The following is a 23,790-nucleotide window of genomic DNA, read 5'->3' as shown; positions in this document are numbered from 1 at the left end:
TAGCTTCTCATGTGGTAAAGGATCCTTGCTGGTTGTTTGATTTATTCAATCATTCATTTTCTATACCAAGTGATTAGAGCAAAAAAAAAAAAAATCACCCAGAGTCATTTGCAACATAAAAATTAAAATACAAAACTTTAAAAGTGCTTATTTAAAAGAAGGAAATACATCAACTCCTTGGTTAAGAACACTTGTGACTTTTTCCTGTCACTGCATACATCTGATACATATAGCCTTTAAAATCAAAAGAACATTTGGGAATCAAAACATTCACAAATAAAACATATCAAGAACCTGGGCAGTGCAATAACCTTTTTATGCAAACAATATTTTAACAATGTATAATATTTATAGGTTTTAATTGTGCAGCCAGGGTGTTTCCGGGTTTTAATTGTATTTGTATTTGTATTATATTTATTTGTGTGAGCCATCCCAAGGCTATATAGCAAGGGGACGGCATACAAAAACTCTAAATAAAGAAACTCTTAATTAATTAATTAATTAATTAAATAAGCCAGTGAAGGCCTGAGTGGAAAAGCTGGTCTCTCACTGGTGGCTCAGGCGTGCCGCAGTCGGCACCTCTGGCATGTCAAGGGAGAAGGCTTTCAGCCAAGTGGGTGCCAGCCCCGGGAAAGCCCTGTTCCAGGCTGCTGCCGGCTGGCAAGCCGCACGTTGTGGAACTGGTCACAGGCCCTCCTCCGATATCTGTAGAGATTATTTAGCAGGTCTGTGCTGGGCAAGCCACCCTCTGGGTAACTTGGTCCCGAGTTGTTCCAGCCTTTATATGCCAGCAACAAATGTTGTTGCTGAACTCAACAAAACCAAAGGAAAACCCAGCACCAGCACAAGCGGCACTGGGTGTGCATGCGTGCAAGCAAGGCATTTCCAAGCCCCTCCGAGGCTCGGATATCCCCGCTGCAATTCTACTCTGGGCCAAGTGAGGCTTCCGGATGGGGAAGGGAAGCCAGGTTAGCCTCCTCCGGGGGGCCAGAAGCAAGCCGAAGGAGCAGAAGGAGCCAACGGCAGCGCAGCGGGCGGCTGGTTCAGCGGCAAGGGAGTCCTGGGGAGGGGCGGGGAGGGAGTGGCTGGCTGAGCTGAAAGTTCCTGGGGTTCAGACAGTGCTGACAGTGCAGACGGCAGTGAAGGAGTGTCCCGCTTCAGTTGTGGTGGACTGAGTCACCACAACAATCGCAGCGCAGTATCGCTCTCGCTGCTTCCAGACCCTGCTCCTCAGCCGCATAATCCCGGTTGCGCAGCGCCCTGGCGACTTCCCTCCTTATGTCATGTCTCGGGAGGCAGAGAGAGAACACCGAGCAGTCGAAGCCCCAGGGCCAGGGCTGGCTACCACTTCATCTGCAAGGCACCTTGCAAATTAGGGGCACGCATGCAAATGTAATTAAGCGTGCAGGAGGCAAGCGGGTCTTGCAGAAGACTGAGACGGCGCGTTTAATATCTTTACAGTGCTCTACGAGATAGGATCTAAATGAGGCAGACCAAAATTAGCCGAATGACTTGGCCTCCTCACTGCAGGGTGGCTGACGGATGATGCTCGTGGAGAGCGCGGGCATATGAATAGATGAAAGTCAATACAGTTTATTCTGAAAGGAAAAGATTGACAGGCAGCTCCCGGAAAGGATGACTCTGTGGCTCCAGGAGCTGCGCCCGGAATGACTCGCAGCCCCAAATTCATGTGAAATACCGTGCAAAAGCAAGGTTTCTGCCTCAGGACTTGGAGAGCTGCTGTCAGTCAGAATGGACTTTGCCAGCTTTCAGCAGATCCCCACGCCATGCATGTTTATATCCGATCTGTCTGAGGCCTCTCAAAATGCACCATCCCATTGGCAGAGGCTGCTGAGTATCTGCTTTTCCTTTTTCTCCTAAAAATGCAGGGTGGTGGTGTTTTGTGCTGCCACTGCAAATGGCAAATTGGTCCCTTCCTTTTGTTATTAACCCATTTATTATTTTCAATTATTATTTTATTTTGCCATCCTCCACAATGTCCCCTACCTAACATTGTTCTGGAGCATTACTAGGAGGGAAAGGAAGAAGGTGGCCACCCTCCCAAAAAATAAAAAGGTAGAACAACTTCTGCAAGGGGCTTTTTATGTCTGGGGACTAAGGGAGGGAGGGAAGTGAACCATTTCCAGGCTTCTCAGAGAAAATGGACAGTGCATTTCATAACTGATTTAGAATTTCCTTGGGTGCGACTTTTGTGCTTTCCAGACTGCAAGGTGGCCAAAGCTGCTGCCTGGCCTCCATGAACTGGGAAACTGATAGTGGAAGAATCTCCTCTTGACGTCTAAGCCAAGAAGTCCGCTGGAGAAATTATGCCAAATGGAAAAGCAGGCACTCATGCCAACTCCGCAACTATCTCAAAAGCACAAGAACCCAAAACTGATTCTCCAAAATGTTCTGCTTCGGATTGTGCATATATTTATTATATTTCTATCTCTGCTTTCTCTCAAGGCCATTACATGCGACTCCTGGGGGGTCTCCCCTCCAAGCTCAGCCCAGCCCAGACCTGCTTAGCTTCAACGGGGTGGGGGTGGGGTGGGGCCATACTCTGAATTATGTTTTGGAAGCCGCTTCTTTTCTATCAAATTGAATGGGAATGGTCAAAACTTTTATATTTTATATTTTTATTTATTTTATATTGTTAATTTTAATTTTATATAGTTATTTTTGGATTTTATTGTATTTTATTGTGTTTGTAAGCCGCCCCGAGGCTTCGGCAAGGGGCGGCATAGAAATGTTCTAATAATAATAATAATAATAATAATAATAATAATAATAATAATATTAATAATAAAACAACCCCAAACGTGCTTGCTTTCGCTTTTGTCTTCACAGCCAGGCCATCAGTACAGAGGAACAGGTAAGAATGGCACATACCTTGCTGCCCTCCCGGGCCCTGAGAAAGGAGGAAGAGGGGGACAGACTGCATGTGACCGGGAACTTGTACAAGTTGTTGCAGCGTGTGAAGAGAACTCATATCCTGAAGAAGAAGCAGCACAAGAATCCAATATGATGGAGAACCTTCAAACAGTTATGCACTTGCTCCATGGCCTGCCCAGCTTGGGGGACACCCCCCTCCCAGATGCTCAGTTCTTCTCTTTCCCAAAATGATACACGCATCACCTGAAGCTGGACAGTCTTACACTCAGAGGCAAAACACACCACTGACTGCTGGCTCAAACCACTTCAGACAGTGGGAGGGGAGTTGGATGTTTGAATATCTCTCCAGATGGAGAGATTGCATGCCCTGTTTGAAAGAACACAGCCCTCCATTTGAGGTTTTCCTCTATTTTAAGGGCTGCCCAGTCCAAGTCTGGCTGAAGGATAAATAACATAGAAACATACAAACGGAGCGAGTCAGAAGGGGTCTCCTGGGCCATCTAGTCTGACCCCCGGCTCCAGCCGGCTCCGCTCACGACATGCCCACCATGTGCATGTCCAGCCTATCCTTGAACAGAACCCACAGAAGGAAGAACAAAAGTGCATCATTAAACTATGGAATCTAGTGATGGACATGAATTTGGATGGCTTTAACCTGGGACTAGAGAAATTCCTGAACTGGATAAGCTCCTTGGTGTGTCCTGGCAGGGTTCTTATGTACGTGGAAAAGGGCCTTGAGAGGCGAGCAAAGCACACAGTTGATTTGGCCACATTGGAAGAACCTACCTGCTGTCCTTAACTTGTAATCAACCATGGCACTGATCTGTTCTGCTCTTTATTATTTAGGTATCCATGCATATATTATTCTATTTCACTTTGCATTGTTCTTTGCATTGAATTATATGTATTTTTGATGTAAGCTGCTTAGAGATTTTAGGATATCAAGCAGAATTGGAGTAACGTAAATAAATAAGCAACCCAGAAAGAAATACAACATTTCTGTTTGCTTCATAGCCATTATGCCTGCATTTGGAGACCTGCGCAGAAATAGACATATGCAAATATGTATGTAAATTGGTCTTCTGTTTTGTCTTCTCTGCTTTGGTGACGCATTCCTGCTTTCTGAAAGGGTCATCTGAAGTCACTCCAGAGAAAACAAATCCTAGATGTAGAAATGTAGTTCATCAGGGAGCTACCTTGGCTAAACCTTTCTCCCTTACATGCTAGCTGTAGGTATGCAGGGAGTGCTTTCTTAATCTGGGGGAGCATTCTCAGAAGGGAAGGTTCAGAGAAGTGAAGCACATGTGTGGCAGACCAAAGACCCTTGGGGCGATCTCCACTACACCAGGCAGGGCTGGGAAAGACACCTGTTGAGACCCATTGTGCCCTTAAGGGACTTCTGCTCTTGGGCTGCCATGGCTTTAATCCAGCATCTGCCTGCAAGAAGAGCCTGGACTTCTCACCCCAGTAATTTGCCCCCCGGGCATCATGGGTGGCCCTTGTGATAGATGGCTCAGTCTCGAAGGGATGTCTGTCGGCAAGGAGTCACTGAGGTCTTCTGTTTTAATCTGTGGAGGAGAGCAAAGGAAGCACCACGTTACGCAAAGCCAACCAATGTCAAAAGCAAGGAACTGACGAGGGAAGGCTGGAGGCTGGGGAGTCCGTTTGGGGATGGAAAGCTGGCTTGCCAACCCCACTGGCCTGGGATGACAGGAGCTGTGGTCCAGCATGTCTGGAGGGCACCAGGTCAGGGAAGGAAGGCCACATGATGGCTTCTGTAGACTGGCTGTGGAATTGGACTCCGCTAATCTGCCTTGCTGGAACATCTGGCCATAGAGGGAAATTCTGGTGGACATATGTGGAGAAGAGGAATTGTGCCAGGGCTACTGAGTGACCAGTGGCATTTGCACAGAGCACTGACTGTAGAAAGATACATTTGGACATTGTACCGACACACTGTTTACAGATGGAGCTGAGAAATGTTTCACGAGGCCTGCTTCCCCTGTCCACCACGCCACCCCTGAACAGATATCAGGCACCTTGCTTAAAATCCTTCCTTCCTTCCTTCCTTCCTTCCTTCCTTCCTTCCTTCCTTCCTTCCGTACCTGTAGCAATTATATTTGTGGATATCGCAGACAGCATTCCATCTGCTTGGTAGGTAAGAGGTCCATATCTGAGGTGAGAATGGTACTGTAACTCATGGCTAGGACAGCTCTCCAGTCTGAATGACTATGCATGCATGTAAATATTTATTATATTCCGATCCACCTGTTTGCTTTTACAAGAAGCCCAGGATGGCTTACATAATCCTCCTCCATCACCTCTCTATTTAATCCTCACAAGAACTGTGGGTGTTAAGTTGGGCTGAGAGTCCATGACTGGCCCAGAGTCACCCACTGAGTTTCAACACTGAATGGGGACTAGAACTCAGATCTACTTATCCCAGTCCAGCACGCCAACTACTCTGCCACTCTGGTTCTCTCTGGTTCCCACTGTATTTCTAGCTGTGGACTTTATCAACTGGTAGGACAGTGCCCAAGCAAAGGGGCAAGAAAAGAAGCTTCATAGCCTGGTCTAACTCACAGATGAAGAACTAGGAGAACTACCTGAATAACTTTTCAGCTCCACTAACCCTTAAGGGCAGAGAAAGGGGCTGTAATATTTATGTTGGCCTGGAAGAACTTCCAAAAGCACCAAAACGGTTCTGCTGCCAGCTCTATATCAAGATGGTCCTTCTTGGAGATATTGCACCCAGACTTCTGAAGGGCATCTGCACTGGAAACACCTTTGGTTTAACAATGCAAAACTCTTATGTTCATACATTCTCCCCATTTATTCAGACTGGGGCTTATCTTTTGAAAGTAAGATTTCCTAATATAATACAAGCAAACAACATGATTTTAGTAGACAGAAAAAAAGACCTAGTATATAAAAAGCAAACATCCACCTAATGATTAGATTCCAATCCAATGTTTGTTTCAAACAACAGCCAGCAAATATTCACAAGGAAAGCATGACATTCTGGTTGTTTGCCCCTCTCAAGCTTTGCAAAAATAAACTGACTCTGAATATGGTAGGTTTATAAACTGCCATAGTTAAATTTGCTTAATCCCATAAAACTAATTAAACGAGATATATTTATTGTTGTTGTTTGTTTGCATTTGCCTGAAAAATAGCCTGAAAAACATTAACCAAAAGATGGTTGCTTGCTTGCTTGGTTAATTAATCAAGATTTAAAACCACAAACTTTACTTTCTACTTTCAGATTAAATCCCTGATGTATACATGAGAATTAGCCAATACTGTTGTTAGTGTCTTGATACTTTAAAGTGGTGCTGTGCATTATTTCTTTAGATGGGTCAAAATTCCAGAATGGAGCCCAGTTTGAGTTATTTGATTCAGTTTTTTGGTTTGGAAACACAGAGAGTCGCACCTAAAAACCTCCCCTCTGCTCTCAGATATATTCTGTTTTGACACTTCCTTCTTCACTGTTCTATATAGACAATGCAAAACAGTGAGGCAGGAAAGGGAAAAAAAGGATTAAAGCAATCTTTGGCCTATTCTGCACTGATGAGCTTAATAAATCTGAAAAGAGACTAAACCTTGCTATTTTAGAGAACAGTTCTTGCTATTATAGTCCCCAATCTTATGTGAACAAAACATCTGGTTATAAAATAAATCTATATTTTCCTGTAGTGGTATATTCTTTCCACTTGCCTGTTTCTATTGATCATCAAATGATTTTATGGCATAATTAATCAATCAGGGAGAGTATCTTTGCTCTTGCTTTAAGGGCTCCTGACCATTGGCCATGCTGGTTGCGATTGACCAGGCAGCTGAAGAATATTTTGACCATGTCAGATCTGCACAGTATGATTTGTTAATCGTTCAGACATCCATCTAGCCTTGGCATGCAAGGAAAAGATGTGTGCGTACACACACACGTCACCTAGGCAATTCAGTTCATGTAAGCACAGCCAGCAGAAAGTGTGAGAAAGACTCACACTTTCTCTTGTGTCAGTTTAGACATGCATCCATCTTTCTGGAAAAAGGTAGAACCTGAAAACGTGCGCTCTTGAACCATGGAAGCTGGTCTGATAAGAAGACAAGTTCTTGCAAAATAACCTAGTATCTCGGAAACTATGAATTGCAATTTATGTTTCAACCAGAAGAGGGAGAAAAGAATCAGGGAGACATTTTCAGCGAGATTGTTTGCAAAATGCATTGCTTTATAAAGAGGATTTCAGTGTGGAATTTAGCACATGTTAATATAAAAACGGGAGAACTTCAAGCCCACCTCTCTTTTTTTATGGAGGGGGACATACCGAACAATCGATGGAAGGACCAGAGGCAGCTTCTGGGGGTGATCTGCCAGGGTGAGAGCCTCGAATCTCTGGCAGAAGGGCCTCTGCCCCACTGCTCTGCAGTCCATGGGCACTTGCTGAAATAAAGGCGCAAGTTGCTCTTAGGGTCTGGCTTTTGCCCACAGGTGCTTCACTTTGCGCTGCCCCCTTCCTGGAATATTTCCATCTGAAAATCTCCCCCCCCCCGCCCCCCAAAAAAAATCCTTCCTGTACTTGCCCGTTTTTACAAGTAGAGGTGTCTTTTAGGAGACAGCATCCGTTAATGACAGGCACACAAATATATACACACACACATTCAGAAAAATATTACCCCCTTTCTGTTGTCAGAGCACAAGTGCCACCTCAACTCCTTTTCTTTAGAGCCCTGTTCTGCATTTTAAGGAAATATGAGGATGACTAAGAGGTTCTAGCAGTCTAAGAAAGAAAAAAAGTTGTACCTTTTACCCCTTGAGCTCATTGCCTTCAAGAACGAACTTATGAGGAAAAGGAAAATTAGCCTTTCCTTGTAGCCACAACTCTTGATGATCAAAAAATGAAATAAAATAAAAGACACATGTTTAAGCCAAGAAAATCCAAAACAGTCACCAGGTGAAGGAAAAAGAGACCGGCTATACCCTTCTTTGCCTGCAAACTGTGCAATCCCGATCCGCACCTACTGTGGAAGGAAGGCGAGCCATTTCCAAACTGAAATCAATTTTTACAGCTGCCAAACAGAAGGGCTTGGAAGCAATCCAAGCAGAAAAAGGTGTGTTTCATGCATCCTCATGCTGAACAACCTGAGAACATGAGGTAAAGTTGGCATCAAAACTGGTTTCCAATTTGGGCTCTTTGATTACTTCAAAGTGAATCATCTCTGTCCCCCAGTTCTTTTTAAACACCCAGATTCTCATAACTTTCATGGAGAAGGAAAGATAAGGAGAACAACCACTGAAGAATGGAGAGTATCCTGACTCTGGTTTCTAGGTTTCTCCTGCCTTTCTTCCAAACCCTGTAGCTTTTTATGAGCAGTTATCAACTAGAAATGCAACCAAAGCACAGAAATAAAGATCTAGAGTATTTTCTCCACCCGTTTTACAAGGCTAAAGTTGTATATGTGGATTATAAACAATAAATAAATACATAAAGGCCTGAATATCATGAAGCTTCCTGGACTCTTCCTGACAATGCTGAAGCTGAATCAGTCGATGAGAGCAAGAACAGGCCAATGCCAATCTCGAACTTTAGGATTTTCTCCATGAGATCATCGGAGTCCAAACGGATCACCAGGCCTCCTCCTTGTCTGGGTAGGCACTAAAGTTTGCCTCCAGAGGTAACAAATCAAACAGATGGGGCTTTCCCTACGTCTGCTGTTGCAGGATGAGACAAGCTCAAATTGTGGACTTTTGTGTTGTCATTCATCTCTTAAACTCATGAAACCTTCCAGGAATGGAGCAAGGGGCATGCTGGGAAAAGTGCTGAGAATGGTTCCTAGGCTAGTTCCCAGGGCTGTATTCAGCAGGATGAATGCGGTGGGGCAAGGCACCCATACCTAGCACATGACAATTTGAAGTAAGTGAAGTACAACACTAACATTTAAGGAGTAACCCCCAAGGATCATTAAATGCAGAGTCGAATTGCCTTGCTGCCATCTGAATTGCCTGAAATGCAGATGTTGCATCTCCAACAAACCACAGAAATACCTGTCTGTCCTTAGCTCGGCAGGTAAATCTGTGTTCGCCAGCATCACTTCCTTACATATTGCCAATCAAAGAATATGAGATGTCATCTTAATCGGCCTTCCCCACCCTGGTGGCCTTCAGGGGCTTTTGGACTGCAGTTCCCAGAATTCCCATCCAGCAGGGCCATTGACTGGGAATTCTGGGTGTTGTAGTCCAAATGTGACAGTCGAAGCATCTTCATTTTGAGGAACGGACTTTCTCAGCAGATGAAGAAACCATTGTACCTTGCTGGCAAGCTGTTTCCCTGGGGCCCTCTTGATAGTCACAGTCAGAAAAAAATATGCTTGACCACCAAAGAGGACTGCCCTGTTGATTTTGTGTTTTGTTTTCAGATCTGCTCAGCACAAAGCTCAAATCTGGACTATATTTTTAAATGGAGAAAGTGATCCATGAAAAACAGGTGGGTTTAGCTCAACGTAAATTAGGGGTTTTGTTCCAGTTTGTAACCAGTTCCCAAAATCCAAATTCATGTGCCCTATTGTCATGCAAATATGTGTATGTCTTGTGCAACTTAAGAAAAGATATACACATATTGAAAAATATCGAGCTGCAGTTAGGCTAATTGCACATCTTCCCATTTTTTAAATAAAAAACAAAACTTTTGCAATTGTGTGATTGTATATATGTTTTGTAACAATTGACTCAACTGATGGGAATTTTCTCTTGAAGCAGTTAAGCATTCTACATGCCTTTCTGTGCTTTCTATTAATTCTTCACAGGTTCTGAACTGGGCTTCTCAAGACAGTGCCAGGGATGGTGGTCTGGAAGCTAACATGATGCCACAGGTAACCAAGCAGGTAATGGCCAGGTAAGTGGAAAGGTAGCTTAATCTGCAGCCATTCAGACAAATGAGCCAAGCCAGCTGCTTTATTTATTTTATTTATCTAAGATTTATTTATTTAAGATATTTATTTATTTAAGATATTTACATAAATAAATGGTGGTAGATCTAATCATAAATTGCCCAAAATAACTGGTTGGGGTCTTGCTTGCTGTGTTTGCAGCATTAAACCAAGCCTACAACACATTGGTAATTTGAATTGGGTACATTGTATTGCAGACCTCTTAAGCAAATATGATCTCAGTTTGTGAAATGATCTGATAGATCTGCTTGTTTCATATATACCAAATTCTTTAGATCATTTCTTTTAATCTATAATTTCTTTATAGAAGCAAGTAGGAGCCTCTCAGCACCCCATGTTCCTTCAGGCTCGGCATCAAGAGTCACATGGTTGGGGGCCTCCCGACGCCCCGCTCCCATAGCAGGGGCCCACCGACAGGGATCGGAGGGTATTCGCTCCAGCATCAGCAGAGCTACTTACCCGCTCCACCTTCCATGCTGAGCATTAGGGGAGCGATGCCGAGAAGCAGCTTCAGCACCACGGACAGCACCTCTAAAGTTCAGCGCGTGGTCCAGAGCCGAGCAGTGGCCGCTGTGGCAAGAGCTCCTCCTCTCTGCCACGCTGAGCTGCTCATTGCCCCGCCTCTCCTCCTCATCCAGACAGTGGCCGAGGGGAGGAGGAGAAGGATGAGGTCGCTGGCTCGAGCCTGCTGGGCGCCCGAGTGGTAGCCTGGAAGAACAGGACCAGGGGGAGCAAGAGCAGCTGGAGAGAAGGGAGAGGGGGCCCAGAGAGGGGCCTTGTGCAAGGCCGCTCCAGGTAGTGGAACCAGCCCTTGTCATATGCCCGCTGCTCCTGCTACATCCAGGTTTCCCCTGCAGGGCCGAGAATGAGAACCCACACTCTGACATGTGCCTGGATCAGATGGGAGGGTCACCCGGTCTCATCCTGGCCTGTTGCCTAGCATTCTGCCACGAATAGTGGCTCTTTCAGGCCGTAGTGGCAATGCTGAGCCTTTACTTATTTGTTTATTTAAAACTTTTGTATACCGTTCCATCACTGACGTCTCGAGATGGTTTACAAGAACACCAATAAAATAGGATAAAGAGATAAAAGTAGCACAGCATGCAATAATAAATATAAAACCACAAATTAAGACAATTAACAGTCGAAATAGTGAGAAAATAAAAAGGTTTTCACCTGGTGCCGAAAAGAAAAGAGTATTGGCACCAGGCGAACCTCTCTGGGGAGCATGTTCCACTGTCAGGGTGCCACCACCGAGAAGGCCCTCCTCCAGGTAGCCACCCTCCTACTCTTCAAGGAGGGCTCCTGAAGAAGGACCTCTGCCTCAGATCTCAAGGGGCGGGAGGACACACAGGGAAGAAGGCAACAAGAGTGCGGCACTGCAATGCCTATCACCACCAGACAGCATGGCCATGGTGAGGGGTCATGGGAGCTGTGATCCAAAGCATCTGGAGTGTCCTAGGATGGCTGCCCGTGTGCTGGTGGGTCAAGCAAGGGCTTGGGAGGCCCTGATGCAAATTCCAGTTATGAAGCTAAAAGGGTGACCTGAAGTGATGACTCTCAGCCCGAGAAGCTACTCCCAGGATTGCTATGAAGACAAGATGGCCAAGGGGGAACCAGTTATGCCGCTTTGAGCTCCTTGGAGGGGAGGTGTGGAATAAGGAGAATCAATACGTAAGATGAAGAGATGGGATGGAGCAGAGCAGTGCTTTGGAGTAGCACTTTTTGGATCGCAAAAGCAGCTTGGCAGCAAAGCACAGACATCAAAGAGCTGAGAGACACCCTTGCCAGGTTTCTATCAGCAGAGAGGGCTTGGGATGTTTTGCTTTTTTAATGTGGAGGAAATTTCAGAGGTGGGATTCATCACCTGCGTGCAGCAGGCTGCTGCCTACTTTCTACCTGATCTGAAGGATGCTTTGAAAACCCAGTGCAGAAGCTTCACACCAAAAGATGTTATCAGCGTTGTGGCAATAATGGCTAGGAATGGGGAGAACATTCTGCCCTTCTCCAGGAGGGCTGTGCCAATGGTCCCTCTGCCATATGATTGATGGGTATCTCACCTCTGACTGATGGGGAAAAAAAACACACACCTTGAACAACAAATGGTGGGCGATGGAAAGCAATCAAAGCTCACTTGCATAACCCGTTTGAGGAAGGTGTTTCATAAACATTTCACAAGACAAGAGAATAATGAAGGGAGGACGTCTCCCGACCTGCCTGCAATTACTGTTCCAGCTCTGATCTACCAATAGGGCCATGGCAGGAATCGCAAGAATACAACTAATCTGTTTAACTGAGAAGAGAGGAACCATATTAATAATAAAATGGTTTTGCAAACGATCATAAAAGTTTGACAAGCCTCCAGTCATGGAGACATTCTGCAGAATCTGTCCTGCTGGCCATGTTGAGAAGAGGGACTCAAAGGAGCACAGCTCAAAAGAGAAAGGTGGTGAGAGCTGAAAAGGTACAGGTGGGGATAGACAGATCTGCCCGACGGAGCTGGATGTCTCACTTAGCCTTCCTTCTCATAAATAGGAACCTGACTCATCATGTTCAACACTTCAGCCCAGACAAAACTCTCCTTAAAAGTCCTCAGAAAAGGAAACAGCTTTGGCTAAAGCCCCAAATGAGCAGGAGCTGGGTCACCTCAAAGACCACCGACCTGTGCCTGAAGTGCTGGTCGATGCCTGAAAGCAGCAATTTCTACTTCCCAGGGTCCACACACCCATCACTGTGCACTGCCAGATTTCAGCAGTGGAAGCCGCAAAGTGACCAAAGGTTTGTCACCGCAAGTTGGTGGCAAATGGCCACCATGACTGACAGGATGGACCCGAGTTCCTTGGAGACCTGCCTTCTGGGTAGTTCTTTACTTACACCCACCTTTCTCCTATTTTTGGACTGGAGGTGGCTACCTGAGGTTCCCAGGGAGTGACCCCTCCAAGCACAGGCCAGCCCCAGACCTCCTTAGCTTCAATGTGGTGGATACTTCTGTGCCTTCAGACCATACACTGGGCCAGTGCTCACTTGCCTACCCTTGTGAAGTCATCAGAAGAGGCCCTTTTCATTTGCACATCATCAAAAAGGTTAGCCCGGTGATTTCAAGGGAAACAGCCTTTTTAATGAAGGTAACACACCTCTGAATCAGCTTCCATTGGATGGTCATCAGGCTTGAAAATCTTGTTTTTGCTGGCCTAGCCAGAATTTCTTGAGCTACTCTTTCTATCTCCATGCTAATTTCTATTTTTTATTCATCTTTACTGGCAATTTTTGTGGATTTTATTGAATATCTGTGTAGGGCAGACACGGATGATAGAACTTCACAACCGGGGGCCAAAAACAGACTGCCTGGTGTACCAGTTCAACTTTTGAAGTTCTCCAAGTGGCATCTGTCCAAAGTGACAGCTTCTCTCCAAACTCCCATTTGGTCGTCTTTCATTCAGTTCTGTAGTTCTTTCCCCCTTTCTAGAAGACTGAAATGCCTGCAAGAAGAGCTTCAAGCTAAAGGTAGTTAGCTCCACTTTTCTTGTCTTTGGGCTTGTCCAGCACTGGAATGCAGCCTCCAAAAGCTTCTCCAAAATTGAGTTTCAACCCTCTGGAGCAGATCCACTGAAATCACCAGGACTTAAGGCATTCATAACTTACGTGCCCCGTGACACAGACTGGATGCAGCACATTTTATCTTGCTTTACAACTTTTTAGTGGAGCAAAGGATCAAACCTTTTCTTTCCTAACTTCTTCAAGGGGGTTTTGCATGGTTTTGCTAGGGAATGAGAGGATACTCTGTGTGGCTAAAGAGACCCAGTTTCAAATAGCTTGTTTTAGGTCACATAGGAAATCTTTGATAGGCCAGAAAGCTCACATCTCACACACAATCTTTTCCACTGTGTGCGTTGTTCCCCTGCTCCCCAAACCATCCCTTGTATAGACATTATAAAATAAAACAATAATTGCCCATAAACAATAACAGCTTTGCAATTACCATCACTGCATGTTTCAACTTGCACAACAAACGAGGCTTTAACAGATGCTCAGAAGAACGAAAAGGAAGTGGAAGACTTTATAAAACATAACAGATCACTCTTGCCACCCCACTGTTAATAAAAATGGAACTCAGCTGAGGTTTGGGAAGAACTGTCTCAGCAACCCATGCCTCCCTTGCAGTGAAACACTTATGGGACCAACAAAATTGTCCAAATATTTCATGTTCACACAACACCAATCCACAACATGTTGCCCTCGCTTTGATTTGGCTTGTGATGTCTCATCAACAAACTTGACTAGTTATGTAGGGTGAACAAGCAATCTGAACAAAACCATATAAAATGATGGAAACAAAGGTGAAGAAGCCAGGATTGTCTCCCAGAGAACATTTCTGGAGCCCAAAGTTTATCCTTTTCATGCAGAATATGCTTGCTTATGAAAAAATCAGCCACAATGCAATGGGAGCTTCTCCAAAATGGAATTCAGCTCTTGGGCTGAAAGAGGTCCAACAGGGGAGGGTCTCCTTGGAGTCTCCTCTTAAGAGAAGAGTCAGCAGAGGAGAACTTCCACTTTGGTTCTGTTGAGGTTCTGTTAACCATGTACAGGATCAAAATCAGATAGGATGTGAGTGTTGTGCAGCTGCAATTTGGTGCACGTGCACAGCGACTTCCCACACTATCTCGTTACCACGTCATCAGAAGAGTTGAGAAAGGGCTCCACACTTCCCAAAGAAGGCACACAACCTCTTTCCTCAGGAATATCCCACACGTGAGTTCTTGCCCTTGGGACATGCCAGCTGGTCCCTATCAGAAGATCTTTCAAGACACAAGAATCAGGAATTCACAAGATGTTCTGTTCTACTAAGCCTGACATCTTCATTGCGTAGTCAATATGATTTAGGCCTCACCTAGCCACAGTGCATGTTCAGGTTTGACAGTATGCCATATTCTGATATTTTATTTGTAAACTGGAAGCTTAGTAACTGCACCTAGTTGACTGGTTTTAATCAGGGTTATTATGGAAAGATGATGCATCAACCGTGTCCTTCAGACTGATACAAGGCACTCTCACCATCACACCACCCAGTGTTCATGGTCCACAACTTGCAGCTTTTAACATAAACTTAATTCTTACATTCGAACCAACAGGAGTTAAAAAGTATTTAGTTTTCATAGATTTGGTTTATTTCTAAAGGTCTTGAGAAAGCCCCTTTAAACACATCCACTGATGGCATCAAAACTCTTTGGACATCCCTTGAACTTCTTCCTACAAACATTCTGCATGGTCCAAACTCACCTTAGATAGCAATTTTTGGACCATAACACTACATCAAGGAGGTCTGATTCTTTTTCCAGAGTACAGAATCGCAAAACAACCTGAGAAAGAATATCTCCTGTCTCTCTTTGTGACATTTCATACTATCCCATCTTCTGAAGCTAGACCATCATGATGATCCTTTCTGTTGGTCCAATATCAGCTGGCAGGTATCTCCCTCTAGACAACGGCAGTTCCCCAGAAACTTTCCTTCTACTTGGACTTCTTTCCACATCTCAGCACTGCCAGGACACCTTCCTCACCTACTAAATTCAGGTTTCTCCTCTTTTCTTTCAAAGTCTGCAGGAGTCACAACACTTCCCACCTCTGCATTCTTATCACTTGCATCCCCTCCCTGACCCCACCCTCTCTATCACACACACACACAAACAACAACACACGTACATATTTTTGCCGCCACCGCCCAGGCTTCTTAGCTTCTAGCATGGAGTGTCTCAAATTTGGGAGATGGTCTTTCGCAGGTTGTTTTGTGATCCTCTACTCTGGAAAAAGACTCAGACCTCCAAGATGTACCATGAGACTCTAGTGGGTGGGGAAAGACAGCTGGCAGGAACAATGCTTGGCGAGTGCTGCCTGATGTCAGAAAGATCAAAGATTATCTTCACACAGTAAAGATAAGGGGCCAGGGAGAACTTCCTGGGACCAGTGCCTCCAAGTTAACAGGTTGCCTTGTGCCATGCAGCTCCTTGGGGGAGAAATTATGTTGGCAACATAAAGGACCCAAGAACAGCAGATTAGAAACTACTGATACAATGAATGTTTGCCAAAAAAGGGAAGGAAGGAAGGAAGGAAGGAAGGAAGGAAGGAAGGAAGGAAGGAAGGAAGGGGAAAAGATGCTAAAGCTTATCAACACATGGGGCTTGCAGCAAAATGTTGCAGTGAGAAGTTCTCCCTTTCTGTATTTCAGTCAGCCAGCCACTCCCTTTCTGCAGCACTCTAGTCCATTCCTCTTATTTTGGTCTTGCATTTTCCTCTCTGCACCCCTCAACAGGTGGTTAGTGGTCTGCGGCCACTGAGCACAGTCAGTTTTGCCAGGCTATTTCAGCGTCCTGAAATATTAAGTTGTTCCAAAAGCCATTTTGTATTCCATTTGATCGACATACCTCTGGAGCCCTAAATCTCTGGCCCATTGCCCTGTGCTTTGGTGATGCATCTAGTTGAGGGCAGCTAGCGCCAAAGGCCCAAGGCAAGGACCCTTCTCCTGGAGCTTTCAGAGCATGAAGGAAGCGAAGTGAGCCACCTGTCCCGCAAGAATCTGTCTTCACTCTCCAAGCTTTCAACCAGGGGTCTTATTTTCTTTGCCACCACCTTGCAGAGCGATGATCAGACAAGTGGGCTTTTTGGTGATGGCGTTCTGGGTGTGGAAGACGCCTCCCAGAGGCATCACGGAAGGGATCTCATTTACACTAGTTGCTTTCAGACACTAGATAGAAACGATTTTAACGCCCTGCATTTTTAAGCTATGCCGGAGTGGACTGCTCTCTTTCCTCTTGGAATGTCTCTATGACTATTTTTCCTGCTGTTCTTATGGATTTCACTGAGCTTTCTCTGCCCAACATCTCTGCATCCTGTAGAATCCAAACACCCAACTACTGCTTATTCCCCCGGCCTCAGACTATCTGTGAAATGGGGAAAGCAGTCTCCTTCAGAAACATGTTGCTAGGCCCGTGACTAATGCAGTGTGTTGAAATGCTCCAAGAACCTTCTGAAGAAACTCAAAGGACTGACATATCTTAGCTCCTAGCAAAATCACTTCTAAGGAATTTGCTTGATTGCAACAGAGAATCAGCCAACCAACATAGCCCTAAGGAAGAACTTGCATGTCAACCTTGATCTTTTCCTAACCAAGAGTGCTCTTCCTGATGTTGTCGAACTACAACTCCCATCAAACAAGATCTCTGGCAAGGCTGACTGGGGTAGATGGTCATTGCAGTCCAAGCATTCCATAGGTTAAACAAGGCACTACAGCTGGATTTAATATAAGTTGGGTACAATGTGTTAAAAATTGTCTGGCATATATTACAAGTGATGAGATACAGGATCTGGGTCCCCTTAACATTTTATAGAAGGTTTATATAGCTGAATTCAGTTTGATTGATGTTTGGAGAGTTTTGCTTCCTGACAAGAGAGAGAATTTTGCATCCTGCACATCATAATTGCTTCTGGTAAGGTTCTCTTTTTGGTTTCTACATCTTTGCTACATCGAATAAGTTGCAAGATGGTTACATTGGTGGTCTCAGTCCATGTACCACTCTGCAGATTTCAGATCTGCCAAAAGCATTCTGGCATCTGGCTCTTTAATGGTTTTCTTCTTAAAGATGAGATGCTTAAACATCAGATGGCAGCTGAGTTACTTGAACATTTTAAAACAAATGCTGTTGATTGTTATGCATTGAATGGGAGGCTGGTAAATTTTTATATGGGGCTGAATTATATCCGATATGTGCATGCATACATAAAACAGAAAGTGAAATCTGTTATAACCCAGTTTGTCATTTGCCCAAGTTTACAACTTTGTCTAGAGCGGCAAAATGTTAAATGATTAATTTTCTTTCACAGCAGACAGAATTTGCCTTAGCCTGCATTAAGACATATTGGCAAAAGGAGGAATATCTTAGTAAGATTTTGGCACATCATCTTTACCAGGAAAAATGAATATGAATACAGGGAAATCACCTATTCTACATGAGTTTCCAACTTTGTGGTATCAAACACTTTCAGGTGATCTTGTTCCAAAGTGTTACCATTTTTAGAACCATAATTTTGAATCAGTCTTCTTTGCTTAATTGCTTTGATCATCCCGATTCCCAAACCTGCCAAAGATCTCACTTATCGTGCTAAAAACCTATTTTACTATTTAACAGAGAAATTTAAGTTTGAACTGCAGCTATGGTTTGACCTGGTTAGGTGGGATTTGCTAAGTTAGAGGGTAGCTGATAACCTTAGATCAGTTCTTGAGCTGATCGTTTTAAATACTGGTATAACAGATCAGGCTGCCATTGTTGCTTTGGGTGTTGAAAGGGCTTTGACAAAATGCTTTGGAAATGTAATTTCATTACATTAAGCAATTTTGTTTTTCCTGCAGAATTTTTGGAATGGGTCCAAATTTTATATTCAACCCCAACAGCTGTTATGCATGGTATGGAGAGGGAGATATTTTTCTCCCCTTCCCATAATACTAGAACACAATGGGAGCATCCCATGGAACTGATTGGTGGAAGATTCAGGACAGATAAAAGGAAATAGGTCTTCATACAGCCCACAGCTGAACTATGGAATCCACTGCCACAGGAAGTAATGATGGCCACCAGTTTGGATGGTTTTAAAAGGGGACTAGAAAATTTCATGGAGGAGAACGCTACCAATAGCCACTAGTGATATACAAGATCTTAAGCATGTAGGGAATAAGGAACTGGAGTGTTCTATTTTGATTAAGCAAGTAGATTGCTTTTTTGGCACCTGCAAGTGTCAACAGATCTTAGGTTATTCAGCAAAAGCTTTGTTCTATGTTTATCGGGTGCCACAATGTCTCTTTAATAAAGGCTTCTCTAACTCATCTAACACCTAGAAACACAGTTTATGATTCTTTTAATCATATGTTGCAGTTGCCATGTTTTGGTATGAGGTTATAATATAGGTAAACGTTGTACTGGAACACTGTTTACTATTTACTGATGTACATGACATTTAAAATTACATTTCTGCTTCCTGGAAGTGAACAAAGGGTCAGCAAAAATGGATTCTCCAAGCTCTTTGGACAACATTGGAAGAACAAATGTTATAATGCAATGGGCTGAGGACCTAACAATTCTTAATTTTATGAAAGATATATAAATTTCATATGTATTAATTGAAACTATTGTGTCCAAATTTATGTGGCTACATTTATTGTTCCCTTTCTTCTTTTTCTTTAGTTTTTGTTTCATTTTGTTGCCATTTACAATAAAAAAAATAAAAATAAAGAAATAGAAATGATATAGGAGCGTAATTCTCTGCGTAATGAATTATCCCTGTTTCTTCTGTGCATGCAATGGGACACAACTCCTGGCTCAAAAGGTGAAGAGGAAAAGAAGTGGAGGAGCAGGAAGAAGATACTGACTTCTATCAAACTTGGGACTCTTTTTATTATTGGCTAGAGAAACGGGACTTCGTATAGATTTTAAAATGTTTTTAAATTATCATAAATGGAAAAAAAAATGTGGGGGCTGACCCAGCAGGCCCAATGTTTTTGATGATTGTTTTTAGTTTTTCTTTGTTTTTAGGATCATCATTTTGAATAAAACTTATTATAAAAAAAGGAGAAGTGGAGGGAGCATATAGCTATCCTCTTGACCAGTAGGTGCTCGCCATGATGCCAGGGTCAGAGGCACTAGGCCACTGGATGCCAGTTCTAGCCAGCAGGACCTGCCCTACCATTGGGCAGAAGGAGGCAGTGCGGCATCTCAGGTGGAAGATACTGAGAGGTGATATGGTGATGGCAGAAGCTCCTCCACTTCAACAGGCCGATCTGGAGAGGGTAAGAATTGCACTTTGCTTGCAAAACATGTAAGCGTGCCCCGGCTGGTGACCTGACGACAATCAGAAGTGCCCCTCTGCCCCAGACAGTGGTGCGTGGGCTCACCTCTGATTTGTACCCCTTTCCAATTCAATTTTATCCCCGGAAGCCCCACTGTAGTGTATGGAGGAAAGGCGCACAAGTGAGGGAAGGTGTGTGGATGTCACCCCGGGTCGCTACTCCTTTGCGCAGGTCTCCTGTGAATGGCACAGGGAGCAGCAGCTGCAAGTGGGATCAGGGAACAGCAAGAGGCAAACGGAGAGACAATATCCAGAGAATCGCAACCTTCTCCAACATGGCTCATTTGCCCATCCCTAATATTAGTCTGTTGTTCCTGGGTGTGGTTGCCGATGCTGATGCGATATTCCCACCAGCCTCGGATGCCTGGGGCAATTTGGATGGCTTCATAATGGGGGTGGATCAATTTATGGAGCAAGAGGTTACCACTGGCTACTCGTCAGGATGGCTATATGCTAACTCCAGTACCACAGACTGCGTGCGTCTGTATTCCAGTTGCTGGGGAACAGGGGCAGGAGGGTTCGATTGCCTGGGCGTCCCACATTTGGGCTTCCCGCAGCCATTGCACTGGTCACTGGCAGAGCAGGGTGCTAGACTCAGTGGGGATTTGGCCCAACCCAGGGGAGTTCAGCCTTCATTCTGAGCAAAAGACATTATTCCAGAGGCCCTTCTCAAAGGCTTAGAAAGCTGCAGCTTCTCAATTAAAAGGAAAACAAACCTGGACAACTGAGGAAGGCTTAAACTTTTGAAAGCATTAAGCAGCAACGGGGTACAAATTATTTCCTCACTAAAAGCACCTGAACATGAGGGAATCCAGTAAAAGTGAGCGGAGCATTTCCCCCGTTCTTTTCCGCTGCCTTACTTTCTTGTTTTAAAGCAGGAATGGTTCCCAAATTTAATGTACGAAATGGGAGTATGTGCAGTTTGCCAAGGCCTTTGGTGCCTTCAGGTACTAAACAAAATGAATATTTAAAATACATTTAAATCTTGATGTATTCATAGCAAGATCTGTTTTGTTTGATGTTTAAAGGATGTGCACGCCACAAGACGATGGGGATGCTATTTTCCATACACTCATGAAGAAGTCTTCATGATTTTTCATGATTTTAGCAAAGCATCCAACTTCCTGGCAACATGGGAGGAAACAAAGTTGTGACAAGCTCGTGCACAACTCTTTGAATGAGATTTGGAAACAGGCAATAGCAAGAAGCAGGACAAAGAAGCAACCCAGGAGGCAAGGTCCAAAGCAAGCTAGGAGCCAGGACCAAAGAGTAATGAAGTATGCATGGACCTGCATGAAGCTCATGACCCAAATGAGGGTGCCCGGGGATGGAAAGCTCTCTCCTATGCCTTGCTGTCCAGGAAGCTCAAGTGGCAGTGTTGGCAGCTGCCCATGGACCTGGTTATTGTTGACCAGAGCTCAGTCACAGTGCAGGAGAGCCTTTGGCTCCAATTGTGGACTGGCCCAATCCAGCTGGGTTTCTGCCACGGGGATAATTTTCAAGCAGAAAGGGGGAAAATTACATTCCAGAGGATGCAAAGTAACCGTATATGGACTAGGGCAAAGCAGTCTGTCTCTAGCGGCTAAGTTTATTTATTTATTTAATTTATTTAGGGGACTTCTATGCCACCCCATTTGCCGAAGCCTTGGGGTGGCTCACAATCATAAATAAATAAATTACATTGTTTTATATTATGTTAACAGTATAAATTAAGTCGACCTGGCCAAAGAATAAAATAAATTAATAATATTAACAATTAAAATAGCATTTGAATAAAAAGGTCTTCGCCTGGCACCAAAAAACAAATAACAATGGTGCCAGGCGGACCTCTCTGGGGAGTGCATTCCATAGGTTGGTCGCCACCGCAGAGAAAGCCCTCCTCCAAGTACTCACCCTCCTAATATCCTTCACGGAGGGTTCCCAGAGAAGGGCCTCTCCTGCTGATCTCAAGGGGCAGGTGGGCATATATGGACGTAAGCGCTCCTTCAGGTAACCAGGACCCAAGCCATTAAGGGCTTTATAGGTCATAACCAACACCTTGAATTGGGCCAGACTTCAATGGGAAGCCAGTGAAGCTGACAGAGAACTGGAGTCATGTGAACATAACGCCCAGTCCCCATCAGCAGCCTGGCAGCTCTATTTTGAACCAATTGAATTATCCGGACCGTTTTCAAGGGCAGCCCCACGTAGAGCGCATTACAGAAGTCAAGTCAGGAAGTCAACAATGCGTGTGTCACTGTCACCAGGCAGTCATTCTCCAGGTAGCGGCGCAGCTGATGGATCAGCCGAAGCTGAAAGAAAGTGCTCCTCACCACCGCTGTCACCTGAGCTTCCAGTGAAAGCTCTGGATTGAGGAACACTCTCAAGCTGCGGACCTTGTCCCTAAGAGGGAGTGCAACCCCATTCAGGACTAGATTCAATTCACCTTCCCCGAAGCCTGATCCGCCAACCAACAGGACCTCCGTCTTGTCTGGATTGAGCTTCAGTTTATTGGCCCTCATCCAGCCCATTACCTCGGCCAGGCACCGGTTCAGCACAGCCACTGCCTCACCTGGACTGGTGGAGAATGAGAGGTAGAGCTGGGTATCATCAGCATACTGATGATTCCGCAGCCCACACCTCCTGATGACCTCTCCCAGCGGTTTCATGTAGACGTTAAACAGCAAAGGGGACAAAATGGATCCCAGTGGTACTCCATGGCATAGCTGCCATGGCACAGAGCCATAGTCCCCCAGCATCACCTTCTGGAATCGGCCATTGAGATAGGAGTGGAACCACTGCAAAGCAGTGCCTCCGACCCCCAATCCCGCTAGCCTATACAGAAAGATACCATGGTCGATGGTATCGAAAGCCGCTGAGAGGTCCAGGAGAACCAACAGGGACGCACTCCCCCTGTCCTTCTCCCTGCACAGGTCATCGTACAGGGCGACCAAGGCAGATTCAGTACCATACCCGGGTCTGATGCCGGACTGAAATGGGTCCAGATAATCAGTTTCATCCAAGAGTGGAGCTTTTCGAATGACCACTTAGAGTCTCCACCACTTCAGCTGGGCTGAGCAGGAGGGGAAGCTATCAGTGGTGGTGGAACCTGTCACTCCCTGGGACATGCACAAAGATGCACATTTAGCCCAACAACATACTGGTTTAGTATGTGTGTTTGTGTGTGTGTGCACGTGTGTGTGTAGTTATAAAAGCAACTTGTGAGATCATTCAAACTTCACCACACTCTGCAGAACCTGAAATGAGAGATCCCTTCAACAGCTATAAAACACAGGGATTTCTACCAGTTTGCTTTAGTTCTGGGTCTCATCACGAGCGTCTCATACAGATGCTTCCCTGCAAGCAACATCCATCAAGCTAGTCACAGACATTTGCAGGTGTTTTTCTGCACAAACAATTGCTTATCTCCAACACATGCATGAGTCAACACCTGTCAAGATGGGCACACCAAAAAAGGGAACAAAAGCGCCATTGATGATGACTCCTAGCCAGACTCTCATCTAATGAATTTGCTCATGCCTTGGAAGAGGCTCAGGTGGAAAACTGAGATTGGGATCAATTCTCCTTTTCCCTCCAGACAAAGCGAAGGGAACCTGGGCCAGGGATCCTTGCATGGCAGTTTGCAGGCCCAATGCCATGCTGCTACAGCTATAGACATTTCGAGAGGGAAGGGACTACGGAGATTATCTCAGTGATACACCAATCAGTGCAGGGATACAAGGCTCTGTGTTTGCAATGGCAATCTTTCAGATGGGGTAATAAGTCCTCAAATAATTCAACCTGATCCTCACAAATTAATCATAGAACTGAAATATTTCACCTGATTGGGTTAAATGAGCCCATATTCTTTCCATGCTATCAGATCTGCAAAAGCCCTTTCAAACTTAATGCCCACCATAAATCTGGCTGTGCACCCTGGCCCCTTCTTAGACCAGGAATGAAATTTGCACCTTTGGCCACAGGACCACTTCAGATATTTGCGAAAGACTCAGCATTCTATTTCACCCTGTTGCCAGGAGGCTGCGTGAGAATGGTCCCTTCTCGCAGTGTTTTCATGAA

General features: G+C 44.8%; 1 protein-coding gene across 1 annotated transcript in view; it reads right to left on the bottom strand.

The window, feature by feature from the left end:
* Positions 1-23,790, bottom strand: part of POU2F3 (POU class 2 homeobox 3) — a 55,603-nt gene that overhangs the window by 12,085 nt on the left and 19,728 nt on the right. The window contains exons 3-4 of the mRNA XM_044439587.1: positions 4,359-4,463; positions 2,893-2,995 (exon numbers count right to left, since the gene is read on the bottom strand). Coding sequence (XP_044295522.1) covers positions 2,893-2,995; positions 4,359-4,463 — 208 coding nt within the window. The remainder of the gene's footprint in view (positions 1-2,892; positions 2,996-4,358; positions 4,464-23,790) is intronic.

The sequence above is a fragment of the Varanus komodoensis genome, unplaced genomic scaffold (assembly GCF_004798865.1).
Source record: "Varanus komodoensis strain SLA01 unplaced genomic scaffold, ASM479886v1 scaffold35, whole genome shotgun sequence".
In the NCBI taxonomy this organism is placed as follows: domain Eukaryota; kingdom Metazoa; phylum Chordata; class Lepidosauria; order Squamata; family Varanidae; genus Varanus; species Varanus komodoensis.
This window is presented reverse-complemented; position numbering and strand designations above follow the sequence as displayed.